At 40.2% G+C, this 17,666-nt stretch overlaps 1 protein-coding gene across 1 annotated transcript; it reads left to right on the top strand.

The window, feature by feature from the left end:
• The first annotated feature begins 1,744 nt into the window (after nucleotides 1–1,744).
• Nucleotides 1,745–17,352, top strand: supt16h (SPT16 homolog, facilitates chromatin remodeling subunit). Its single transcript, XM_040141315.1, has 24 exons — nucleotides 1,745–2,430; nucleotides 3,590–3,682; nucleotides 4,145–4,315; nucleotides 5,529–5,681; nucleotides 5,810–5,956; nucleotides 7,036–7,187; nucleotides 8,116–8,288; nucleotides 9,026–9,116; nucleotides 9,203–9,276; nucleotides 9,423–9,535; nucleotides 9,817–9,882; nucleotides 10,731–10,829; nucleotides 11,223–11,338; nucleotides 11,689–11,842; nucleotides 12,014–12,141; nucleotides 12,480–12,742; nucleotides 12,860–12,978; nucleotides 13,817–14,055; nucleotides 14,180–14,255; nucleotides 14,865–15,034; nucleotides 15,163–15,292; nucleotides 15,542–15,668; nucleotides 16,119–16,193; nucleotides 16,359–17,352. Exons 1-24 carry the CDS (start codon nucleotides 2,365–2,367, stop codon nucleotides 16,454–16,456), a joined length of 3,093 nt encoding a protein of 1,030 aa, XP_039997249.1. The 5' UTR covers nucleotides 1,745–2,364; the 3' UTR covers nucleotides 16,457–17,352.
• Nucleotides 17,353–17,666: the final 314 nt, after the last annotated feature.

The raw sequence follows: 17,666 nt of genomic DNA, 5'->3' as shown, positions 1-17,666 counted from the left end.
GGCTCACGACACGGACACTACCATTACTCAAAGGATTTTACTCAGAACTTTGAAAACCGGTGCTAAGATTCAGGAAAAAAAAAAAATGGCTCTAAGGTTCTCTCCTGCTTGAATACCCGGCGACATAAGAGCTTTTTAGACACGTGGTGCATATTTTGTTTTACGAGGAACATTTGTGGTGAAAATTGCTGTTTGAGGGGGGGAAAAACAAAACAAAACAACCAATATTGGAATGAAATAAAACACACCAGCTCTGACAACACTACTTACTGTAAGGGGAAAGGGAATACACTGTAAAAGCTTTAATTTTTAACATGACAGTGTTTCATTTAAGGAATTGCTTTCAGGTCTGTTAAATAATCAAAGAAGGGATAGTTGCTTTCAAAAAACTGTTCCCAGTCAAATGAAATGATGCAGTGATGGGTCTGGTTTATTGTAGATATCCTGGAAATGTTTTTAATGGTGAAATAAAATATTTTATGTTTTAATATACATCTGGTATTGCGCATTTTGGCCTCACAACCCATTGCCATTGAATATCATGTTTTTTATTCTTTAATTAGATAAACAGGTACCTGTAAATATTCTGCTAAATAGCAGAGAGACATATTTGATTTTTAACTCCATCACATTTATCTGATTGCTTAGGTTATTTTGTAGAAATACTTCATCTTATCAAGTAATTTGTCTATTATTGAGTCCTAAAAGTTTTATTTTCTTAAAGCAAGTTAAAAAAAAAAACTGATACAGCAATGATAAGGCCACATTTTTTCAATAATGATATTATAAAATATTATATAATATAAGAATTATATATATATTATTTTTATTGATAGAGTAAGGTGACACTTTTCTTGATTCTAAAGCTAAAATCCCTTATTCTGGCCTCATTTCCAAAACGAAATCGGCTCCACCTTGACGACCCAACATTAATATGCTGTTTAAATCGGAGTTTTACACAGGTGATACCCATGGATGTATCATAAGGTGGAATAAGGTGATGTTTTTCCTTGATTCTCAAGCAGCGGTCCCTTACTTTTCCTCATTTAAATTACTTTGAAGATCCTCAGGCTCATTCCTGAAACGTTCTTGAAGCAAGTGGATTTCTGTTGGAAACAAGTTGAAATAAACGAACCGGGCCGCAAGATTTTTTTCCCCCCTCTTATTTCAAGGAATAAAGACAAAATGATCTTCATTCTTAAAAGAGCAGTTCCACATTGAAATGCTGCATACATGTTAAACCATAGGTGATACAAAAAATTCAGTTTTAATTCATATATTATAACATAGTGCTTTTAATTTCTATAGTTTTACACTTTTATGATAACACTTAGGTACTTCTACTTTGGTAAAACTTTAAATGCAGGACTTTTACCTGTAATAGAGTATTTTCACACTGTGGTACTTATTTCACTACTGAAATTTGCGTTTATTAATATGAAATTTAGCACGTTATTTTATAGGATGCCGACATGAACCGAAATGGTATAAAATGTTTATCAACGTGGCTGCTGATATAAAAGAACAAAAGTTATTTCCGAAAAAGCCGGAAAAACGAGTTTCACACAGTCGGTTCCTTGGCTGTGGTTTTTGTATCGCGAGATTGACGTCGGTAGGAGTGTTTCTGATGACGACGGCGGGAAAACCAACCATGGCGGGAAAAAGCAGCGTGGTCAACACAAGACAGGGGGCGCTGTTGTTGCAAATTACATTAAAATGCGCCACAAACCATAAAATAACAGGACAAAAGTAACAAAAAAAAAAACAACAAAAAAAAACAAAGGAGTGAAGGAATTCACCTTAAAGCGTTTAGACGTTTGTTTTTATTCTTTTTTCGTAAAACGTTTTAGTTAGAGTCGAGCACCAAGGTTGAGTTGGATCATAATGGGTTTAGATAACGTTTGTTTATTATAAAAGCTGATATGTGAGGAGTCGAGGGGGGGAGGAAAAAGGAGGCACAGGAAGAAGGAAAGGAGGGGGGGGCCCCGAGGTCTTAATTATACCAGATCGGTGTGTGCTTGGTCGTGTGTGGCGAATAAAGGGGAGAAATTGATACTGTTATTGCATTTTATTATTTTTGGAGTATTTTAACAGGGAGGGTGGTTACTTCGGTTGTTGCGGTGGTTTGATTATTAGATGGCTACACAGAGGAAGAGGCCTCTGTAGTGAAATTACAAGGGCAGCAGCAGCATCTTGTGGTGGTGTCTCAGGCAGGCGTGGAAAGAAAGTGCGTTGTTGTTAGTTGACACGGATCATCATCATCATCATCATCATCATCCTCATCATCCTCCTCCTCCTCCTCCTCATCCTCCGGCCTGCTGAGAAGCGAAGCCGGGCGCTGGAGTTTGCAACAGAGGACTCACCATGGCGGTAAATCTGGACAAGGACGCGTACTACCGCCGGATCAAAAGATTGTACAGCAACTGGAAGGTAAAACCGGAAGATTCGCTGGAGTTAATGTGCCCTCTCTGTTTAATTTTAACCCCGGAGAAAGTAGCTCTGCTGGAAGATGCCAACCGCTGAGTTAGCCGCGTTTTTCAGCCGAGCGAGTTGACTCTGTTGTCGGCGTGAGCGGTGAGGTGTCCCCGTCCCGCATACAGCGCCGACAACCGGGGGGCTGGGAACAGGCCTCGGTCTGCACGGTTTGACCAGCTTTCTTTGCAGTGAAACTTATTTCCGACTGCAAGATGTTTCACCAGTCACCAGTCTTGTATCAGACTAACACGCTAGCTACCTCATGTTAGCCCACCAATCATCCTATTCACCACGTTAGCTAGCCTGCTAGCTCGTAAGTTTACCACCAAGCTAACTTACTAGCCAAGCCGCAAAATTTGTAGTGGACCCGCGCTGGCTAATTTGACGTGAGATAAACTGCGTTAAAGTGATCAGAAAATCACAATTTACCACGTAGATACGCCCGGCAGTTGGCTAACTAGCAAGTCGTTTTTTTACGTTAGTCAGTTTGCACTGGTAACCGTCGCTACATGCTAGTGTTAGCTGGCTAATCAGCATCAGAATAAAGTAAGATGTGCAGTTTGCCTGCAGCTTCTGGAAATTACTTTATGTGAAGTCTCAAATGTGTCAGATCACTTCATGCGGTCTTGTGTCTACTTTTTAATTTTATTTATTTAATTTTTATTTTTTTTACATCTTAAACTCGTTCACAGAAGTTGAAACGTGATGTCGCTTGATGAGGTTGCGTTAGATATTGCAGCCCAGTCACGCAGATAAATGGCTCTCATGTTCATGTACGCGTTAAAAGAGTGTTTCGTGTGCTTTATTCCCGGCGTTTGAAGGCTTTAAATCAGCTTTCAGCGATTGCAGCCCCCCTTCTGCGCTGCCAGGAGATGCAGCATCAGGTGCAGATGCTGCTGATGGAAGTGTTACACATCAACTTTTTCACTGGTGCTGTATCCACACACCACTCTGATTAATAGCACAACAGAAACTAGCACTTTATCTTCCTGAATTAACCCTAAACAATTACTGTGGGTGTAGTTGAAAATACCTCAGTCTGGTCTTGTGATGTTTCTCTTTCTTGCACAACAGTAAATCACATGTGCTTACCTTTTTTTATGTGATCTGACAGAAAGGAGAGGATGAGTTTGGCAAAGTCGACGCCATCGTGGTGTCTGTCGGGGTGGATGAGGAGATTGTGTACGCCAAATCCACAGCCATACAGGTAAGGGGGGTGTCCCGGCCAAAGCCGCAGGATAAAATCACAGAGGATGCTGGGCAGATGCCTTAACAGCCAGGTGCTGCACGTAAAGATCCGGATGCAGGCAATTTCCCACAGTCACTCCATGTTCTTTGCACATTAAATTTACTGGAATCTCTTGCGAAGGCGTTATCGCCAAATTATAACTAAATTAAACCTTTGACGAGGCTGTGTGTGTCCTTTTTGTTCTGGCTTTTGCTTGAGTATAACACTGAATGTGTCCCGCCTGTGCTTGTTGCTGACCCCCTGTGTTCTAGACAAGCTAATTTCTTTGCCATGTCATAAATTAGTGTTGAGCCGCACTCCAGCTAAAGCAAATAGGACTACACATGCATGTTCAGGGATATATGGATTAATTATTCACTGTACATCTGTTGGTTCTCGTCTCAGAAATGATTCTTTTTTTCTTTTTTTTCTCCCCTTCAGACCTGGCTGTTTGGCTACGAGTTGACAGACACCATCATGGTGTTCTGCGACACCAAAATCATCTTCCTCGCCAGCAAGAAGAAGGTGGATTTCCTCAAACAGGTGGCTATAACGAAAGGCAACGAGAACGCCAACGGTGTCCCGCCCATCACCCTGCTCACCAGGGAAAAGGTAAAAGGAACACGCTCTCCTTTTTACAATAATCCACACATTAGTTCAAGATATTGGCGTGATGTTTTATTTAGGATTGATGTGCTTGTCTGAAGGAGGAATCTGTTTTTGTAGTCAGCATTTGAAAAACAAGGTTTGAAGCCTCCTCTTCTGTGGTTTATGCAGCAAATTTTCCACTAGTTTTCCTCATATAAATCAGTTTAAATTGAGCTGAATCCACTACCCTGGGGTATTCAGGTTGGAGTGCAGACATGTTTCGGTGACTTTGCATCCTTTGTAACCTTGTTTTTTCTGCTATCTTTTAGCTGAAAGTTCAGCCGCATAATACAAGGTATCTGTGGGTCTTTAAAAAGCATTGAGTTCAGTTTCCACATAAACAAATGTCTTTTGAAGGTATTGAATAATCTTAAATTTCATTAACAGAAGTCTTAAATGTTTTCTCCTGTCTGCTATAGGCACTGATGTAAGTTATAAAATGTTTTTTGTGTCTAATTGCATGCTATTTGGAGGCGTAAATACACCTGTGAACTAAAAGTGGGATTGTTGTGACAGAGGATTGCGCACGTAGGATGCTGTTCAGTTTCAGTTTACAGTACAGTAGGTAGAACGATCATTGTTTTCTAATGGGCAACGACTTAAATTATCTTCAATGACTTAACAGTTTTCAATTGATAAATCCAGCCATCCATTTTGTGCTGCTTATCCGGGTCCAGGTCGCATTAATTTAATTCATTATATCATTAGGAATTATTGTTATATACTGCTGGAAAGTACTAGGAAAAAAATAAAGATCTTAAATTTAACTCTGTCGAAACCCTGTTAGAGACATATGAAATTCAACATTAACAAGAAACGTTGTATTGAGCATGTGGATATAAGATTCATATTTTTTTCTTTCCAAACATCTCAAATAACTCTGCTGCCCAACCATACATGGTAAATATTATGAAATAAACTATGATAAAATGAAAAATTGTTAAAGGAGCCTCATACCCACTCTAAAGTTCAAGTAGTATGAACTATCACTTAATAATATCATGCCAGTATAATCTAAGGTTTTAAATCTACTACCATGACACTGTGGATGCAATCTGCCCTTAGTAAAACCAAAGAACTGTCTTTTGTATGTGTGTATATTGTTATTTTTGCACTTCATATAGGCAGATTCTTGAAAGAACTGGCTCTTAACGCACTGGTGTTTTTTTTTTTTCAGAATGAAAGCAACAAGGCCAACTTTGACAAGATGATCGAGGCGATCCGAGGCAGCAAAGAAGGCAAGGCGGTGGGAGTCTTCAGCAAGGACAAATTCCCCGGAGAGTACATGAAGAGCTGGAACGACACAATCACTGCTGAGGGACTGGTGAAGGTAGGACTTTAATCTAAGATGTAAAGTGAAACCGGATTTTAAGACCTGTGATTAGAAATAAAGAGAGGAGTATTTTCAGTGTTTTAGTTGTCAACAGTTCTCCCTCTTGAATTGTTTCCTGTCTGCAGGTGGACATCAGCGCTGTGGTTGCGTATACAATGGCGGTGAAGGAAGACGGGGAGCTCGGCCTGATGAAGAAGGCAGCGGCCATCACCAGCGAGGTTTACTCAAAGTTCTTCAAAGAGCGCGTCATGGAGATCGTTGACGCAGATGAGGTGAGAAGAAGGAACGCCGGACTTGTGTTTAACTGATGATTTACTGGACTAATGCCGGAATTTTTGTACTAGAGCTAAAGCTGATTTTTGTGCCAAACTGTATGTAATTCTGAATATTTTTTTTTATGACCAGAGAGCATGTTCCGACTAAACACTCCTTGAAGCTCTACTTTTCCCACTCTTCTTTACTGCTGCATGCTTTCACTTGCTGACGTGGCGATGAAAGGCAAAATCTTTACACCGCAAAGGCTGTGTTGCGTTGACCTGTGTTTTAAAAGGTGCTGGTCTGTTGCTCTCCCGACCGGACCCAGCTGAGATAAAATTTTACCCGCCCAGAAACCGAGTTGCGTTTGATGCTACATTTACTTCCTATCGTTTAAATGTGATTTCAAGCCACGAAGTTGAGAAAATTTTCCATGTCCGCCTCTTAGTTGCAGTTCCATGTTGGAGATTTTGGGAATCTTAAGAAGGTAGACGGTAGTGTCGTCTAACAGTTGGCACTATGGCCACAAAGCCATCATCCCTGGCTTTCACATCTAAATAAAATCCAATATCAATAGTAATACAATCAATTCAGCTGATTTTTAAAAGGAGTTGCACGGTTATTTTGCATCTGGTTTCAGTTGTTAATAAATGACTACAAATGCGTGAGGTTGCAAAAGTAGCATAATCTAGGCTATGCAAATGATGTGACTGCAAGGCTAGCAGTGGTTTAACCATCTTGGAACCATGAGTGAACACCCCCAAGTCAGAATATTGGGAGGCTTTTTTTATTGTTCTTGCCATTCTGCTGACTGTGTGAATGCAGCATTAGAACTGATCTGCATACTGTATCATGACAAGTCATGATTGAATAAGCTTTCTAGAAGCAGTGGGTGGGATTCAACAGGGACATTAACTGCGGAAAGCATCCTGTTTTTGCAAATAAATAGTCCAGATTTTAGGAATGTGTTGACTTTGATAAAATTAGTCTATAAAGGGCATAAGAAGTAGTACTTTCTCCAAAAACTTCAGTGTGAGGTAAACGTCCAGAAGCCTGTGTTGAACTATTCCTGTTTTTTATAATCCCTCCCCAACAGAAAGTGCGTCACAGTAAGCTGGCCGAGTCGGTAGAGAAGGCCATCGAGGAGAAGAAGTACCTGGGCGGTGCCGATCCTTCCACAGTGGAGATGTGTTATCCTCCCATCATTCAGAGCGGAGGAAACTATAGCCTCAAGTTCAGCGTTGTCAGGTAGCTCACCTTGTCTTCACCGAGACACAGTGAAACGTTGTGGTTTTGTTAAAGCTGATGGTTATTGTTATATGAAAACAGGACGGTTTTTTGATTGAACATCTGTGCGGTTAAAATGACTTATTGGACCCTTTTTTTCAATTTGTCACAATTCAAATTTTATAGGGCTACAACTAATGATTATTTTTTATTATTCATTTAATGTGGTGATTATTTTCTCAATTGTTTTTGGCTGTTGAATGTCAAATAATAGAGAAAATGCTTACAATTCTTTATGTTCAACCAATATTTCAAAACCCAACTTTCCTTTTTAAAAAATTACTTAGAGATTACTCAGTTATTAAAATTGTGAATTGTTTCATCCCTAAAGATTTGAAAAAGTTTATCCGAGAGCGAACGATTTGTCGCAACCAAATAAATAACGGTTACAGGAATACTTTGACATTTTGGGTGATGAGCATAGAGTTAGATGTATAGTTCAATGCCATGTCTGTTCAATATGAAGCTGCAGCCAGGAGGCAGTTAGCTTAGCTAGCCTGGCTTTATCTTAAGGTTTAAAGAAAAATCTGCCCACGACAGCTTGTTTTTTCACTTTGATTTTTGGTATGGATTAAATATGCTCCGAACTAACTGAAGCTCTACCAGCCTGTATTCAACCACAACAGTGGCAAAGAACAGCAGTAAAGAGTAGTGATTTGGCAAATGGTACGTAATCAGGTCTCCCAGATATCGGGCTTTGTTTTGGGGTTCATCCTACTGAAGTGCTCTAGAAACAAGACCCTGACTCCCCTCCCAGCTCCAGGGTAAGGGTTAATGCTCTGGCCTCTGACCCCGCTACACGTTGACAAGAGAGAAAAGCTTAGCTGATCCTAAATTAAACTGTTCTATCATTTTAACTGGCACAATTCTCTCTCTCTCTCTCTACCAGCGATAAGAACCACATGCACTTCGGTGCCATCACGTGTGCCATGGGGATCCGCTACAAGTCGTACTGCTCCAACCTGGTGCGAACCCTCATGGTGGACCCCCCTCAGGAGATGCAGGACAACTACAACTTCCTGCTGCAGGTGGAGGAGGAGCTGCTCAAAGAGCTCAAACACGGTGGGTTCTGGAGCATGCTAGGAGCGTGGGGAGCCTGGGGTACTTGTTGAAGCCACCAGGTGTGACGTTAGCGACTCGACATTTGATAGCGATCCAAGAAATAGCAAGTGGCAGCAAGTTTCTGGTCTGAATTGTGATTTTTTTTTTTTTTTTTTTTTTTTTAGTAATTTCTTTTCTTTAAGTGATAGTTCTCAACATTTTTACACATACATCATTTTTCTAATGTATCGCAGATCGAGGTAATTTTGTAAAACGGAAAGGTCTGTGTAAAACTGTTGTGGTGGGAAAGAACTAGGACTGCAACTAGCAAATGTTTTCATTAATTGAATCAAATCAAATTAAATCAAATCAAATATTCTCTTGATAAATTGCAGTGAAAATTGTCCATTGCAACTTGTAGGACCCCATGGAGATGTATTCAAACAGTAACAAAACTCAAAGGCTGTTTTATATGACAAAGCAAAGCACCAAATCCTCACATTTTAAAAGCTGCAACAAGTTTTTTTTTTTTTCCTTGAAATATGGCTAAAATTAATAATCAAGTATTGTTGCTGATTAATGTTCTGTTGAATGACTAAACAACAAATTTGCTAATCACTCTAGAATAAACAGAAGATGTGGGTAGTTACCATAAGCGGTGAGGTCCTTGTCACCAAACACAAAAACAATGAGCATGTTGAGCATATTTGTGTGTGCTTCTCTCTTTATAAAAATTTATAAACATGCCTCCTTCACAGGTGTCAAACTCTGCGACGCCTACAACGCTGTTCTGGAGTACGTGAAGAAGGAGAAGTCAGACCTTGTATCAAAGCTGACCAAAAACCTCGGGTAAATGCACACAAATGCCACCTTTCCTTTCCACGTCCTCGCACACTTTTATACTCTTATCGTCACTTTTGTTTTGTTCTTTGCAGCTTTGCAATGGGAATTGAGTTCAGAGAAGGCTCGTTGGTTTTGAACACTAAAAACCAGTACAAACTGAAAAAAGGTGAGAATTTGTTTTTGTGTTTTTATACTTTTTATTAATTACCTGAAGATACTGGAACTTTCGTTCTTCTTTTCTATGGTGGTCTCTGATAACTTGATAACCAGATTTTGTTTGTGTGTGTGTGTGTGTGTGTGTGTCTCTTCCAGGCATGGTGTTCAGCATCAGTTTGGGTTTTGCTGACCTCGTGAATAAAGATGGCAAGAAGGAAGAGCAGAAAAAGTATGCCTTGTTTATTGGCGACACAATACAGATCAATGAGGTAAGATACTTTCCCTGCTTAAAAAGAGCTGTTCAGGGGTCTTCATTTGTGTACATAACAGAACATTAGGATCAGATCTTTTCTTAGTTTATAAGGAATTCCTTAATATGAGCATTGCTGGTGTGTATACTCCGATTTTGATGTCACATTTTAGTGTTTCTCCGTCACTTGATATGATTGCCACTATATAAAAATTACAATCCAAATCAGCTTTTGCACAAAAGTTAAATCTCTTCACTCCGTTCTACAGCGTCTAACAACCCGATGTGTTTCTGTAACAGGAAGAGGCTGCCACGATACTCACACCAGTTAAGAAGAAGATTAAAAATGTGGGAATTTTCTTGAAGGTGGGTGTCTGTTTACATTCAACTTTTTGAAAGTAATTGCACAAACAAAACAAAGTTGAGGCTGAAGAGAAACCTATTTGTCATTTCTAAATATTTTTAAATTATACCAGTTGATCCACATTCTATCAGTTTTCCTTTTCTTTTTTTTTTTTTTTTGCAACTATATTGAGATTTTAATGTATTTTCAAGGTTAATGATTGGGTTGTTATAGCATGTATTTAATGGGTCTTTTATATGCACATACATATATAGACCATTTATTTCCATTATAACTAACACCCCCCCCCCCCTGTTTTTAATGTATTGTTTGTGTTGTAGTCTTGATTACAATAGCACAGCATTTGGCTCAGTCACGGCTCGGTCGTGGTTTCAAAATCCACTGGAAACGTTTCAGATGTGCAGCGTTCTGTTCTTCAGCAGCCACATTTCTAACATAGTTTAGAGTTGTTTTGGTGACATTTTTCATGGTCTACAAGCATAAATGCACGTTTGCAGCTCCTTTTTTTTTTAGAAGGAAACTGATGCTTTTTGGCTGTGCTTGAATATGACAACCTTGTGTTGCTTTAAAACTTCACGCATTTTACATGTAAATATAGCCAATGTAGTATTTTCATTTTGTCTGACTTTAGTGATAGTAAAATAATAATTTTCATTTGCGGCTCAGCGGCTCGGTCATGACTGCTGGTCATTATACTATTTAAAATAGAAGCCTATGTAAATCCCAATTTTTGTTGTGAATTCGTCTGATTTTAAAATACAGTATAGGCGACCACGGAGAGTAGGAGCGGACAGAAAGGAAAATTTAATGAAACATATTTTGGTGCGTCTTGTTTTTGTGTGTTTCTCAGAATGACGATGAGGAGGATGAGGAGGAAGACGGCGACGACGCCGAGGAGCTGCTGGGGAAGGGAGCTCGGAGTGCAGCGCTGCTCGCAGACAGAACCAGAGTGAGTGTGTCGTTAAATATGCGGCTGGTGATCAGTGTTTATTTGCCACACTGACAGACTGTCAATAACTAAGAGTGTGAATGTTTTTGTACTCTACCAGCTACTTGGGAAGGTAAGTATTCATTGTTTCTTCTAAAATCTCATCGGCTGAACTGGTTTAGTTATAAAAATCCACTTGCTGATGGGAAAAAGTTTTTCATTTTCATTTTAGTGAGTGGTTTTTTTTTTTTTTTTTTTTTTCCTAACCATCCAAAGCTGTAACACATGTCTGTATTCTGCATGTGTGTCGTGGTTTTTCATTTTTCTTTTTTCTTTTTTTTTAAATATAATAAGATAATCTTTGACTCTGGTTTCTCTGCGTGGTCACTAAATTGTGTCTGTTGTCAAACTCAGAATGAGATGACGGCGGAGGAGAAGAGGCGGGCGCACCAGAAGGAGCTGGCCAATCATTTGAACGAAGAAGCCAGGCGTCGTCTGACGGAGCAGAAGGGAGAGCAGCAGATTCAGAAGTGAGTGGTGGAGGCCTGAAGGGGGCACTAGAAGATAGAACAAAAGAATTAAGGTTTGAATGTTACTAGTTGCGGCATCTGAACTTTACACCTGCAGCCAGATAGGTTAAAATTGATCTATTTGTTTTAGTTTTGGGAAGTAAAAGTGGATTTGTGTCTCAAAGCGGTATGTGAATCAAGAAAAAAAAAAAAACATTATGGGGAAAGTATTTAAAACTTAAAGAGTCAACACCAATCAGTCCCTCCCTAACCTAAAGAGAGCAGCAGGTAGCAGCAGTAGCCCTGGAAATTAACAGAGCTGTAATTAACTTTGTGGTCATTAATTGAGTCCACTCTCTTTTCCCCCTCAGGGCCAGAAAATCTAACGTGTCCTATAAGAACGTCTCTCAGATGCCCAGAGAAAAAGACATCAGAGAAATGAAGATCTTCATTGACAAGAAGTACGAGACTGTCGTCATGCCCGTTTTCGGTATCGCCACACCGTTCCACATCGCCACCATTAAGGTACATTGCGGTTATCTTCAACTGTCTTATCAGCATTTCTTTTCGTTGAATTTTTTTTTTTTTTCCCTTATTGATGACAACAGATTTAAAACCTATTTATTTCCCAGGAGTCTTTTCATATTGACTGATCTTTGTTTTTGTTTTGTTCTTTTTCCCTTTTCTCCCGTCCAGAATATCAGTATGTCTGTAGAAGGAGACTACACCTACCTTAGGATCAACTTCTACGTCCCTGGCAGCTCTCTGGGACGACAGGAGGGAAATATCTTCCCCAACCCTGACGCCACATTTGTCAAAGAAATGTGAGTCTTTTATTATTCACTAAATAATCACTGAATATTTCCTACATTTCCAGTCCAGGGTGCTGGAAGTCTAATTTGATGTTTTGGCAAGCAGATGGATTGAAATAGAATGATTTTATTATAAGAATTGTAAGTTTTTCATCTAATGTTTTGAAGATAATTTTAAATTTTTGTGTAATGTATGTATAACTGGTAATTTTTATTATTGTGGTGTAGTATATATTTTTTTAATTTGTCTTTAAAAGTCCTTTTTTTCTGAAGCTCATAATCCTCCTGAATCATCCTTATAATTCTAATTATACCATTTACACCTGTCAACTCCTTCCCTTTCCCCTCAGCACGTACCGAGCGTCCAACCTGAAGGCTCCCGGCGACACGTCGGTGCCCTCGACCAACCTGCAGAACGCTTTCCGCATCATCAAGGAGGTACAGAAACGCTACAAGACGCGAGAGGCCGAAGAGAAGGAGAAGGAGGGCATTGTCAAGCAAGATTCGCTGGTCATCAACCTCAACCGCAGCAACCCCAAGCTCAAAGACCTCTACATCAGACCCAACATCGCACAGAAGAGGATGCAGGGATCGCTGGAGGCACATACTAATGGTGACCAAACAGAAACGCTTATTTCTTCCTGCGCTGAACACGAGTCTGGTGAATTTGAGAACTGTCACCAGTGCGGTGTGAAGGCTTGAAGCTAACTTCTCTGGTCTCCTCGTACAGGTTTCCGTTTCACGTCAGTCCGCGGTGACAAAGTGGACATCCTTTACAACAATATCAAACACGCCATCTTCCAGCCATGTGACGGGGAGATGATCATTGTACTGCACTTCCACCTCAAGGTGTGTTTATTACCTCACCCGTCTTGCCACAGCACACTTTCAAGCTCAAGTAATGGATCTTCTCCTTAAAGGAATACTTCGACATTTAGTGGAATAAGCTTTTTTGCTTTTTTTTTTTTTTTTTTTCCCTCGTCTGTACAGTAAATATGAAGGAACAGCCAGCAGCTTATTAGCTTAGCTTAGCATTAAGACTGAGCATGGGGGGAAATTGTCGTTTTCGTTCTCACTTTGTTTTTTTTGCACGGATTAAACAAATTGGATATGTAGCGTGTTAATGAGTGAGCTTTAGACAGCTAGGCTAGCTGTTTCCAGTCTTTATGTTAAGCTAAGCTAACAAAGTAGTAGTAGTAGTGGTCCCCCCCCAGAGATAACTACAGGGTATCTGCATGTCTTAGAAAGCACTAAATTCAATAAGTTCCCTCAATTTAATGTACAAAAGTCCTAAATATTTTCTTTTGCCACCTGTAGCAAATGTACCAGTCATTTTTCATTGGTTAATCCATCCATCCATTATATGCCGCTTATCCACGTCATGTTAATGTTATTAAGTTTATCATCAGGAATTACTGTTGTACAGCTGGAAAGTACTGATTAAATGAGATGATGATGATGATGATAAATAATTCTAGGTTATGTTCCATCATACTTTCCTACTTTGGCCAGAATGTTCATGAAAAAGGTGTTAAACAGCATTTATCTGGTGTTAAAATCATTGAATGGAACTTGGTGAACCCCACAGAAACTCTGTATTAGGAAACATGCATCTGTATGTTCTACCAAAATGGCCTTAAGTATAATTTTAGGATGTTAATGTTTCGTTTCTTCCCCCCCTCCCCAGAACGCCATCATGTTCGGTAAGAGACGCCACACAGACGTCCAGTTCTACACGGAGGTCGGGGAGATCACCACAGACTTGGGCAAACACCAACACATGCACGACCGGGACGACCTGTACGCCGAGCAGATGGAGCGGGAGATGAGGCACAAGCTCAAGTCGGCCTTCAAGAACTTCATCGAGAAGGTGGAGACGCTGACTAAAGAGGAGCTGGAGTTCGAGGTGCCCTTCAGAGACCTGGGGTGAGAGAAACCGACTGATCCTGCTTTGAGCAAATTCTACGACAGACGTGAATGTAAAAATAAGAGTAGATGGAGGGTGTGGACAGCTCCATAAGCAGTTGGACTGATGCATCTTTGTTTCCAGGTTCCAGGGTGCCCCCTACAGGAGTACCTGCCTACTACAACCAACGTCCAGTTCCCTTGTCAATGTTACTGAATGGGTGAGTGAGAACACTGAGCAAGCCTGCAACCGCTGCAGCACCGTTTCTACTTGGTTGTCAGGCCACTTGGCATCGACACAACAGATTCATTCCTCATCAGCTTTCAAAACCTTCAGGAAATTTGTTTTGTTCTGGGAAAACAAGTCAAAAGGATTAACTTTGGTGTGTAGATAAAATTAGTCTTGAAGAACAGTGGTCTGACAAGTTTTATCTCATTTAAAAAAAAAAAAAACAACAAACATTTAACCAGCTGCAGAAAATGTCCTGGGTGCTTAACCTGTAGTTGTTGAAATTGGTCAACAACATATAAACAGTCGTCTGGGGGTGTACTCAAAATATAACCATGTCTTATTTTAAAATATTAAGCATATTTTTTATTCATGAAGTGTGTGTGTGTGTGTGTGTGTGTGTGTGTGTGTGTGTGTGTGTGTGTGTGTGTGTGTGTGTGTGTGTGTGTGTGTGTGTGTGTGTGTGTGTGTGTGTGTGTGTGTGTGTGTGTGTGTTTCTAATGAGTTTTCTTCAATATTAATGTAGTTTAGCAAAACACTGGTCAATTTCTTTTGTCCTCTCTCTCTGATAGAAATCTTTTTATTTTTTGTCCATGTCCAGCCACCGTTCGTCGTCACTCTGGACGAGGTGGAGTTGGTCCACTTTGAGCGAGTGCAGTTCCACCTGAAGAACTTCGACGTGGTCATTGTCTACAAGGACTACAACAAGAAGGTCACCATGATCAACGCCGTGCCCGTCAACTCCCTCGACCCCATCAAGGAGTGGCTCAAGTAAGGCCCAGTAGAAACGTTAATGTTTTATTTTAACTTGTTCGATATGTTATTTGGATTAAACGTCTATATGACATCTGCTGCTCTGGTTTTTGTGTATTCACGTTTCCTGTCTCTCTCTCTCTCAGCTCGTGTGACATCAAGTACACAGAGGGAGTCCAGTCTCTGAACTGGACCAAGATCATGAAGACCATCGTCGATGATCCCGAGGGCTTCTTCGAGCAGGGAGGCTGGTCTTTCTTAGACCCGGAGAGCGAGGTACGTTCAGCACAGTGGATGTAGGATTCAGGTTTCTGCTACGAAGGAAACAAACGGCACCAAGTTTTTGATTAAGTTCTTGAAACTGAGCAGAAAATAATAGTAGTTTAGATCCCCCCCCTTTTTTTTTTTTTCTTACTTTCATAAGTAATTGCAAACAATACAATTACAGCAGCAACTTTTTACTTGTGTTCAGCATTTTTGTGTTTGTGGTCATATCCGTCTTGCCGTGTCTAATTATTTTCTCAGGGAAGTGGTGCGGAGGAAGATTCGGAATCCGAAATGGAGGATGAAACGTTCAACCCGTCTGCAGACGAAGAGGAGGACGAGGAGGAAGACAGCGACGAGGATTACAGCTCCGAGACAGAGGACTCTGGTACGACTTGGTGAAAGTTTCTTTGTTCTGTGACATCTGTGCAGAGCTGCAATGATTAGTCAATCAACAAAAATACATTAGCAACTATTTTAGGAATTAATAGAAACATTTTTTTATAACAAAAACGCAAAACATTCACTGGTTCCAGCTTCTTAAATGTGAAGATGTGATGCTTTTCATCATATGGCAGTAAACTGAAAATTTGGACTGTTGGTCAAAAACATTTTTGTACACAAAGCGATTTATTGATTTAATCAAGAAAATCACTGACAGACACTGAGCGATAACGAAAAACATTTTTAGAACAGGGTGAAACTAATTTTCAGCGTTTGCTGAAACTGTATTTACTGCAGAACAGGTCATAGTGGCAGGTTTTCATTCAGGCTGAAATGGTATTTAATTAATGCCTTTAAATTTACTTACGTGTTTCATGACTCTGACACAATCTAGACTACAGTGCGTCGCTGGGAAGCGAGGAAGAGAGCGGTAAAGACTGGGACGAGCTGGAGGAAGAAGCCAGGAAAGGTTTGTGTCTGCAGCTTTATTCCTCAACAGTCAGTTCTGTATGAAAATTATAAATTAGAACATTACTTCTTTTTGTGTTTTCCTCAGCAACCCCACAACACAACACAACAGTTGTTAATTGTTTAAAATGATAATTACGTCATTTCTGCTCTTCTCACCTTCTAGCTGACAGAGAAAGTCACTACGAGGATGAGGACACCTCCAACAGGAAGAGAAAGGTCCGGTCATCGGCTCCACCCAGCAAGAAGAAGCGACGGTCCTAAATGTGTCTCTCTCACACACGCACACGCACACACACAAACACACATACTGCCAAACCTAGCTGACCCTTGACCCTTCCTTCTACCCCAACAGGCTCTTTTTTTCACTCATACACTTCACTCAAACACACACACGCTCAGACACACGATGTGTATATAGACGTAGAAGCCCCTTATTTTTGTGTTGGTCAGTGAAGTGTCATGTTGAAATGTTAAGAAAGAACCAGCAGGACGGTCACACACACACACTTCATTCATTAGCTTTTTTCCTCTTCATTCCTTCCTCATTCTCTTTTGTTTCCACCTCCCATCTCCATCCATCCATCCATCAGGGTTTCATGTTTGTGTGTGTGTGTGTGTGTGTGTGTGTGTGTGTGTGTGTGTGTGCGTGTGTGTGTCTGTATGTGCGCGTGCGTGTGTGCGTGTGTGTTTAAATGGGTTTTTATTGCAAGCATTGTTTATTTTCTGTTTAAAAAGATGATTTTCTTAACTAATGGATAATAAAAGACAAGACTTGACATATCCTCTGCCAAGTGTTTTATATAAAACTGAGAAGCTTATGAATCCCTCGCCCCTCTGTCCTCTCCACCTCCTCATCTACATTTCACTTTTCCCTCATGTTTTCTTCAGTGTTTGTTAAATTGTGGAAATAAGATGGAACATTTTGTCTTTTTTTTGAAAGGGGGGGGCAGATGCACATTTTCTGATTAATTTTTTTTAAAATGGGTTTGTAAACGTATGCAGACAGGCACACACACATACACACTGTCTCCATCGCACTTGTCCTCCTCTTTGTCCCTATTTTGTTCTTTCGCAGTAGCTATGTTGTACTGTTAATTCTGAAAAATCCTGTTTTTGTTTTTGTAATAAAATTAAAAGGAACTGTAGTTTGTTTCCAATGGTCTGTTTTCTTTCTTTGGGCTGCAGCATGCTTCTGTCCGCATGTTTGAAACTTTAACGTGGCTGTTTTTTCTTCCGTGCTTTTGCAGAATGTGTTCAGTTCTAGTGTTGATTCATCCACCATCCTCCTGAAAATAAGTTGCACCAGCTTGTTTGGTACCTCAAGGCTGCACAATGCTTCACTGAGATTCTCTTTATAGACCTGCAGAGACATTTGCGTGCATGTTTGCAGTGGTAAAATTTCTGGACTCCGTAGTAGTTTTTCTTGACACTGACTAGTTATCGAGTAGCAAAACTTTTATTTGTCCCAATC

This window comes from Xiphias gladius, chromosome 12 (genome assembly GCF_016859285.1).
Source record: "Xiphias gladius isolate SHS-SW01 ecotype Sanya breed wild chromosome 12, ASM1685928v1, whole genome shotgun sequence".
Classification (NCBI taxonomy): domain Eukaryota; kingdom Metazoa; phylum Chordata; class Actinopteri; order Istiophoriformes; family Xiphiidae; genus Xiphias; species Xiphias gladius.
Note: the sequence above shows the minus strand (reverse complement) of the source record. Positions and strands in the feature narration are given on the sequence as shown.